This window comes from Galleria mellonella, unplaced genomic scaffold, assembly GCF_026898425.1.
Source record: "Galleria mellonella isolate WM207_F2 unplaced genomic scaffold, CSIRO_AGI_GalMel_v1 utg132, whole genome shotgun sequence".
Lineage (NCBI taxonomy): Eukaryota > Metazoa > Arthropoda > Insecta > Lepidoptera > Pyralidae > Galleria > Galleria mellonella.
In genome coordinates, this window is record NW_026441989.1 from 456809 (window position 1) to 466720 (window position 9912).

Genomic DNA, 9912 nt, shown 5'->3' on the forward strand with positions numbered 1-9912 from the left:
AAAAGTTGATGCAGTATATTTATTCTCCATCCTATGAATTAATTTTTTTACTTCATCTACACCTACTTTCGAATTACTGCACACCTATAATAGATTCAATAGAGAAGGAAAGTTTCTGCCTTTGTGGTGGTGGTGATAACGGCGCGTAGTTAGTGAGGAGCGCGGCGAGCAGGTGCCTACAGAACGCGGCGGCTGGAGTCGCGGCGGTCGCGGAGGCCGCGGCGGGCAGGGCTACCGCCGCCGGCGCAGCACCGCGCTCCAGTTCTGCATCGGCAAATGCTTTTCTTCGTCGTACACGTTCACTCCATGCTGAGTCGCTGTGTAGCAGTCTGATATTCCCTGTTAAAAATATCATGTTTAACAAATTGTAACCTTATTAGGTTGATAAACTTGGGAATTTTATAATTTGATCTAACAAGTTCGCGTAAACATTAATCCAGATTCTAGTCTACATTACGCGTAGTAATATTAGAATTTTTTATTCAACTTAGAATGGCAAACAAACTGACGGCCCACCTGATAGATAGTGGTAACCGTCGCCTATAGATATGTGTAGTACAGAATATATGGACATGAACCCCCCACGTTTTAAGAATATAGTGTGTTAGGTTATGACGCCATTTTAAAATAACTCATCCATTCCATACCCCCATTTACCCTTAACTTGTATTGTTTCTTTGTTTGTATAATTTTGTGTCATTATATTATCATTCAGGATTTACCTTTTTAGGGAGCAGAGTTTTACCTATATTTAAAATGTAACATTTATTTTGAAATAAATTATTATTATTATTATTATACGTTGCCATTCTTGAGGACTCAGGCGTTATTTCTCTATCAATATTTTTTAATGGGTGAAAATGGAGTATTAACTCCGCCTTCGCTATCAGAGTGGTATACGCTGGCGAGGCAGTACTAGTGAGAGTAAGGTTAAAATTAGGTCAGTTAGCCCATCGTGAGGAATTCAACAAAAGTTCAGGGTTGGTGGTTTCGAGAGGGAACCACGTAGAGGTCAACCTGATTAGGTATACTGCTAGCAATGGGCCAACCAGACGCCTTAATAAAAGTCCTTTTCCCCCCACATTAGAATATTAGTAAATAAAGGTATATAACTACATAGTTTTGGAAGCGTTATAGGAGGGGATTTCTAATAATGGGGACTAATGATCCCATTGCTACCAGTATACTCCGTCAGGTCGACCTCCATGCAGTCTTGTCAGACAACCATCGTTATTAATTCTTAGTGAATTCGTCACTATGTCCTAACTGACCTACCTTTTCATTCTTACCTGTCATTCTTCACTGATGCCCCGCCAACGTATACCCTCAACGTTGGTTTCATTCTCATCTATCATCACACACTGGTACCCTGCTAGTGTATATCGAGAGCACGGGCAGGATAACAATTTCATTTTCATCTTTAAAAAAAATAAGGATTTTTTAATCGGTGTAAATAGCATGGTTATTCCGCCTGCGCTATCAGTATACACAGACGGGGCACCAGTGAAAGGTGAAAGATGAGGATGAAAAGGCAGGTCAGTTAGCCTATCGTGACGAATTTAACGATAAATTAGTCACGATAGTTTCCAGGGGGAACCGCGTGGAGGCAGTGGCGTAACTATACCATTTGAGGCCTGTGGCAAATTCTTTTAATTTGGTCCTATCATTTATTTTCAAGTAAAATAAAATACTGAGGTACAAGTTAAAAAAAAATTCTGAGCTCTTGGCCTCTTGAGCCGGGGCCCTTTTGGGTTGGGGGCCCGTGTCATTTTGCCAGGCCTGCCACCCTATTGTTACGCCACTGCGTGGAGGATAGGGTATATTGATAGCAATAGGGACTAAACTCTCCATTACTAATAACCTGCCTCCCTCCAAATAAAGTAGTCAGGCAGTCAGTCGACTAATCAAATACTGCCGTTGTCTTAAACTTAACACTCGACATACTCATATTTCACCCAGCATATTGGCAGAGGGCGAGCCTACCCTCACCCTATATTAATCAATATTTTTCAACATACACAGTTTTTTTTTATGAAACTTAAATTACATAATAAATACGATCGATAATTTAAACTTTACACACAAGAAAATATGTACAGTTGAACAAAGCTCCCTATAACATTTGGTCGGATCTTTTTGGCACCCGCGGAGCTATCATTCAACGAGGCGGAAAGACATGTTTACAGTCAACAGTATCGCTGTAACCCGATATCCCGACAAAGAGCCGCCTCCGCGTTCTCTTGTAAAACAATCTTCACATTTTTTAAGAGCCTATAAAAATAGTTGAAAGAAATTATTTTGAGTCTTTTTTTTTTTGATAGACAGTGAAATGTTGCCGAGTGTAGATGACAGCTTTTGTTATTTTAAATGCTAACGAAGTGGGGACATTTTCAAGATTTATAATACTTTATTTTTCTTTCTACTCGGTGTTCTATTTTTTGTACTTCATAATAGTAGAGAGTTCTTTAGACTGTGGAACAAGTACATTTTTAAAAATTGCTTAATAGAATGCATATAGAATGTAAAAAATTGCCAAGGTACTTGACTTCGTCTATGTAATCGAGATATATTAGAAATGAGTTAACGCCCTTCTCCATCACCTATAGTACGTGTATACCAAATTTCATAGTGATCGGTTAAGGCCATAAGAGACATTTGGATATTTTTTTCAGAGAATGGATATCCATATATATATACAATGGATATTTTCATACAAAACAGGAAAATAGCCATTTATCCATCCATTCTCACAAACTTTCGCATTTATAATATTTATGTGATAAAATTAATATAATTCTTTACTGTTTGTTGTGCTTATGTACCTTTTAAATATCTAAATAAAACGTATAAGTGATGATTTTATATGCAGAAACAAATCAAGAGCATCATTAACAAAATTTAGTGTAAATAATTTTGATTTAAGAATCAAAATCAGTCCAAAATTGGTGAAGATATGACTTTTTTTTAATAAAGTCGACTTTACTCTTTTTAAGAACTAGATGTAGGAACAACAAAAACAAGTAATTAATACAAAATGTCTATAATAATTATATATACTTGCGACAGCATGTTTTAATCTGGAATCAAATAAACGATGTCTTAAACAACTTTTACTATAAATAGATGTAATATCATCCACATGATTTTTTAATTAAGTAATTGTTACCATCTCCAAAAGCATTAGGGTTTTCGGTGTCGACATCTTCAGCACTGTCAACTTCCGAAGTCAGATTGAAAATAGGGTCAAGCTGATTATCAAAAAGCTCGAGGTGCTCAATCTATTGAGCGAAATATTACCTCGACACAAAGACCAAAAATTTGTTGTGGTACCCATGGAATATTGCTCTCATCTGTGGGCCCTGGCTAAGTTGTACCCATCAATCCATCCATTGTACCGGGGTACATGGATAACTGAGTCTAAATTTTGTCTCCCTATGTGTACTCTATAGGTACGTATTATGGATTGTGTTCTGAGGAATTATTCGCAGTTATGCCGACAGCCACCTTTTATCATTGCACTGCTCCCGTCGACAGGGAAGAGAAATTCACACGCTAGAACCTAAATGGTCGCGTTCAGTAAACTTTAATTCGTAAAGGAATTTTCTTCAGTAAACGCTCAGGCTGTGGAATGAGCTCCCAACCGAAGTTTTCCCTAGAGACTACGGTTTGGAGTTCTTCAAAAAGGGTGTATTAAGATTCTTAGGATATGCAATGCACACACAACACCCCCAGTATTGCAGGCGTTCATAAACTACAATGAACGTTTATTATTTGATGAACTGTATAAAAATATTTCTTTAAAAGTAGACTGTCTTTTGATTGGGTGAACTATTCAAATATTTACTTTTTTATTAAGTTCTATTGAAACAAACTCTTCATCATTATCTTTCTGCCATTACCACAATTATTCGGAGTCGGCGTAATACTTTTTATTATATCTAATATAAAAATCTGTAGGTAGCGTGCCTGCTTTTTTTATTTAAATATAGTTATCATTATTACACTCTATCCATAAGCCTAATAGTATTTTATTTATTTAGACTTTGTTGATCAATAAAACAATAATCAATTTACAGCATTCAAAATATCTACAAACATAATTATTGTGTGTAACAACTAAACAAACAAATCCGTCAACATGACTAATTTAGAAGCAGCTAAAACTTTGGATGGTCTTTTCAAAATATATAATTTTAACTCGCTCTTAATGTTCCAAAACAAATATTTATACAGCTAATTCGCATTTAACATTTCACGAGTGAGAAACGACACACTCGACAGTGTCTACTCACTTACAAGAAAAACAATCAACGGACGAGACTGCGCTGAGACACCCGTTCCGTCAACGGTAAACACATATTGCACGTGGCTACCATTATAGAATAATAATAATAAATTCAGTTATATATCGTCCAACACGATTTAAGTATTTTAATAGATACCTATTATAATTTTTATACCTTGTAAAAGATCTAAACTGTCCATTTCATGCATAATTTCTAACCATACGTCCTATACCGATTTTTTCAATACATAAACAATATAAAACATATTTTTTTATGCAACTTAGATAGGCGTACAAGCTGACGGTCCGCCTGATGGAAAGTGATAACCGTCGCCTATAGACATGGGCGGTAGCATGTACATAACAAAGTATAGTAAGTATATAATAAGTTTAGCCCATGATACCCTCCATGCGTTGCCATTCCTAAGGACTCAGGTGTTATTCCTCTGTACCCTGTAAATTCACTGCCATATCCCACCCTTCAAACCGAAACGCAGCTATGCAAACACAACTGCTTCACTGTAGAAACACGAATAGGCCAGAGGTATCCAAACAAACTATGTATTATACTTTTGTACAAAATCTCTCCGCCCTCTGGTAATATTTTATCATACCTGAGATAATTCTATGCAAACTCATAATAATCACGAGTGTCAAATCTAGACAAGGGTCTAATTTTATCGAATTCGTTTTACATTAATATTCTTCAAATTTTCAAGTACTTCCCTAATTTTGTAATTTGTTGTCGAATTATAGATGTCCATAAATTCAGCAAAGAATTTTACACTGGCTACACAATATTACTATTGTAAAGTAACGTATGAGAAGACCATGGGCGTCACAGTGTATCCTGTGAAATCTATAGTACTATTTATATCTATAGAGGACGGTACTACCTTCTATCAGGTAAGACATTGTCTTCTTGTTACCATTGCATAAGAAAAAATAACACTATCTAAACATTTTCTGATGTAAAATTCGACATGGACCACGTTTTTTTTTATACCACTGAGGTGACAAACAAGCATACGGCCCACCTGATGGTAAGTGGTTACCGTAGCCTATGAACACCTGCAATACCAGAGGTATTACGCGTGCGTTGTCGACCCTGAAGAAATCTGTTTACCCCCCTTTTGAAGTAAATCATGCCAATAAAATGTGCCGTAGGTTTTATTGGCATGATTTACTTCAAAATAGACACAACAGACTCTGATAGATTAATCTTATTATAAAGAATTATTTCGTCATAACTTTTGTAATGACTGTTGCATGTGAGTAATGACAAAATGTGTGAAACCAACTATTGTAATATTAACATATTATCTTATTGAAACATATTTTTAGCAATAAATTTCATTCATTCATTCAGATATTTATTTGCAAGTTTCTGATACTTATGGATATATATTACTCATACCTACACCCTGTGGTGCTTTCCTAATTTAGGTATAATCTATTTGGAGCCATTCAAGGCTACTCTCTTTAAATATAACTTAATGCAAAAGTAAACAAACGGGTAAATGACCGAGCCTAAAACCGTAAAAAGGTCTTCTAATATTCAATAGTAAAAAAATTTTTAATTGATTGAATTTATCGATTTTTTACAATTTCATTTGAAAAGTCATATATCATCATATCAGCCTTTAATTGTCAGTAGTTGCCACGTTTCGCAGGCGAATTAGCAACCGCAGTTAGGCTTAGAAGATGTTTTAAGAGGGACGCTGCTCTCCTTCGCTCACTGTCCCTTAGTCGTCTCTTACACACAGGGGAAAGGACGGGGCCTATTCTATGCCGGGACCGTATATGAAGAATGTTTGTGATCATTTCAACAAAACTCAGTTACTTTTTCATAAGTTTTATTGAAACAGATTATATTGTAAATAAATTTACTTTGAAATATAAAAAAGATGTTAATTATAGAACATTATGTATTGAACATAGCGCCAAAGATATAGTCATATTTGCCATTTGAAAAATATTTCCTCCCTTACTTTGGTAATTTGGTCAAAATACTCACCATAGGAAGGTGGCTGTGGTGGATACGTCTTGGCCATCTGCATGCAACGCAAGCGGGCGCGGTAGGCACGTTTGCGTGCTGCTAACGCCGCCATCTCGCCGCCATTCCGTGTTTCAGAACCACCAGCACCTTGTTGCCTCCTCAATGCAACCTAATGTGTGAATAGTTGAATAAAATAAGGTAAAAGTAGGTAGGTTTTATGTTATGAAAAATGTTATAATTTATTAAGTATCTACTAAACTCAATGTTTTTTTTTTGTGGGATGATAATGAAATGGTACCTAATCCCGCCTGTGCTATCGGTGTACGCTGGCGGGGCACCAATTAGGGATGATAAGTGAGAAAGAAAGCATATCAGTTAGCCCATTGTGATAAATTCCACAAGAATTAACCACGATGGTTTCCAGGAGGAACCCTGTGGACCTGATATGATATTGCATTAGGATATGGGAATTCACCAGCTCAATTACTGCTAGTAATTGAGCTGGTGAATTCCCATTACTAACAATCTCTTTCCCCCTGTTAAGTAGGGTTCTTTTCTACCTACTTTAAAATTAAGATATTGTGAGTTATTTTAATTAATTGAAAATCTTTTTTTTTTAATTTAAATTGTTATTTTAAATCGGGCAGAGAAAAAGAGGACTGAAAATTGTAGTCGAAGCATGTATTTTTCTTTTCACATAATTTTAGAACAAATATCAATTAATAGATCATGGACATTTATTGATTTGACTAATATTATAGATAGTAGACATAGTAGTAACTATGTATAGATAAAATAGATAGGTACTGACCTGAGCAGCCATGACGCGTTGTCTCTCGAGCACCAACAAGCACCCAGGGCATCGGCAGTCGCGCCACCGGCACAAACGTTTGTGACCCTTCAAACAGGAGATCACACCATGGTTTCGACACCGAGCGCACTTTGGAGTCCTAAGCGCTTTCCGACTTGCGCTCCCCTCTGTCTCACTTTGCATGACGAATTTTTTACTATTTCCCAATGCTAATTGATCATCTAGAATTGTATACTCTTATTTCATTGTAACACGACTAAACAACTCCCGAACGTATAGGTATTAATAATTCGAGTCATGTCCCCGCTGAAATATCTTTTCAGAGATTGACGGCTCTGAAGTGGGTCTCAAGTTTAAAACGTTCAGTGTGAGCAGTAACTCCGCCCTAGCACCGTCGCTATTGGCCGAAAGGGCATTGTAGGCGGGCGGTTTGAGTCCAATTCTACCATTTGTACAAAAAACCCTGTGATTTTTTATATTTTCTCAGTAAAGTGATACATTTATTGCATGGCTCGGGTTTAGTGTTATAAGCAGTCTGTTTGTTGTTTCAGCAAAGGATATCATATTTTACAGCGGAAGAATTAATTTGAAAATCAACTCGATAGATCATAAAAATGTCATAGTATAAGTACTTTAAAGTGTTGGCTACACAACTTGATACTGTTGGACAATTTTACGAGAAAATGTTGGCAACAAAAAGGTAGTTTTTTAAAAGCACATGATCCTACATATCTATCTAGTTGGCATTTATTGGATTGCGTCTGGCGCTTGGTAAAATTCGATATCATAATATGTTATAATTATGTAATAGAATAGATAATAAATAAATAAAATACTAGCAAAACATTTAACTGTCCTTTATATCAAAATAGTATAAAAATGTTAGTATTTGTAACGAGGTGTCGCGAGATGTAAACAATATCCAATCTCGGACGACGATTGCCAATTAACTCTCCGATTACATTCGATTTGACCACTGCTAATTTTACTAGCAATATCATATTTCCCATTTTCTTATTTCAATGAATTTTATATAATGATGGATAAGCATCCTTATAATGTTTTTTGGTGTGAATGGATACTGTCTAAGTATATTTTACATTAGGATGTAGCATCACATTTTTCACTAGTCAATACCATTCAGAAAAAAGATTTGGGAAAATTTTACCGGAGGGCAAAATTTTCTAAGTATGCATTATATTTCAATGTAATAACTACCGGTTTAATTTACGTTTAATTAGGTGGAGAAAGCTCCATTAGTTTCGAGACCATTTGAAACCTTTAATCGTGAGAAGTTTTGACATAGCGCCTGACTGACTACATTATAAGTAGGCATGACATTAAAATATGAACTGCTCATTGTTTGACGGGGACTTGTCTCGACATCCTATCATATGCCAAATTTGATACTCTATCCTAAGAATAGGTTACCGAGTTGTTTTACGCTGAAATACAAAAGCAGGTTGAGCAACTCCTTCCTAATCCCGCCTATCTTGCACTCTAGATTTAATATGAGCTGCAAATTACAACAAATGGCACTATTATATAAAGGAAAAAGGCAGTAAAATTACAAAGATTGGAGATATTCCATCAGAGGCCTCAAATATGGCAACCCATGAAGAGTATCACGGTCGTCACAGTATATTGTGATATCTGTGATTAGTACATTCATGTCTGAAATCAATGTTATTTTTGCATCACGCGAGCCTTCAGTTTGCCAATCCGAGTAGCATAAAAAATATATAAGAAACTATGTAGTGGTACGTATGTACTTCCATTAGCTGATTTTAATTAGTACAATTAAACTGTAGATATCTATTAGTATACAGTAACGTTGTAAATATAATGTGCGTGCACAATGATCCTTATTATGTTTATAATTACAGGGCACAAAGCACTCATTGGTAAAGTGCAGTGCAGCGCTGTGAAACGAACTCGCTGTGTGTCAGGTTACATATAATGACACGCTTGCTTTTGATTCATTTTCTGGATGAGCGAGTCTGAATGTGCTAAATCATAATCAATAATAATAAACAATGTGCTATCAAGATTAAGAAATTGAAAGATGCATCATTTCTTTACTTATAATAAAATACGATATTACTATATCTTCATTGTCGAAACAAAATAAATATAGTCGAAAACGTGTGAAGTACATTTAATTTGATAAGATTCTGCAGCTCTTTTTTTTAAATGGATGATAATGGAATGGTAACCCCGCCTGCGCTAACGGTATACGCTGGCGGAGCATCAATGAGGTAGGTGAGAATGAAAAAAGCAGGTCAGTTAGCCCATTATGATATATAGTTTCGATAGTTTATAGGGGAGACCACGGGAAGGTCGACCGGTTGAGTATTTTGCTAACAATAGGGCCCTTAGTTTCCATTACTAACAATCCCCCCTCCCCAGCAACTTTGTAGGTATGAGTATATTAATATAAATCTTTTTTAATGAAACTTTAAATGGATAAATTGTGAGGAACGTAAAAAGCCAGGGTTGGCTGAATGATAGTACTTTTTTAGAATTTTTACAAGGCAAAGGTATTTTTTATTGGCCATGAAAATGATTAACACTGAAAAAAAAACCAAATTATTTTCACGCTTTTGCAGACGTCAACTGAGATATTTTAAGCGATTTTTATATATCGCAGTATTTAAATAGATAATATAATATTTGGGAGGAAAATTTTATAAATGGAGACTGAACATATATACTAAAACAACGGTCGACCTCCTCGCGGTATTAATATGTTTTTTAATGAAACTTTAAATGGATAAATTGTGATGAATAAAAATCATGATGGGCTGACTAGGCCTG

The 9912-nt window shown here is 35.7% G+C and overlaps 1 protein-coding gene across 1 annotated transcript; it reads right to left on the minus strand.

Moving 5' to 3' along the window:
* LOC113518427 (doublesex- and mab-3-related transcription factor 2) lies at positions 1 to 7411 on the minus strand. The gene is made up of 3 exons (XM_026903342.3): positions 7096 to 7411; positions 6303 to 6453; positions 1 to 339 (listed from the first exon to the last, which is right to left on the minus strand). Exons 1-3 carry the CDS (start codon positions 7276 to 7278, stop codon positions 74 to 76), a joined length of 600 nt encoding a protein of 199 aa, XP_026759143.2. The 5' UTR covers positions 7279 to 7411; the 3' UTR covers positions 1 to 73.
* Positions 7412 to 9912: the final 2501 nt, after the last annotated feature.

Coding starts and splice junctions, on each gene's coding strand:
- LOC113518427 (XM_026903342.3), bottom strand. CDS start 7,278: ATGCAAAGTGAGACAGAGGGGAGCGCAAGTCGGAAAGCGCTTAGGACT. Junction 6,454..7,095: donor AACGCGTCATGGCTGCTCAG/GTCAGTACCTAT, acceptor TTCACACATTAG/GTTGCATTGAGGAGGCAACA. Junction 340..6,302: donor ACCACAGCCACCTTCCTATG/GTGAGTATTTTG, acceptor TATTTTTAACAG/GGAATATCAGACTGCTACAC.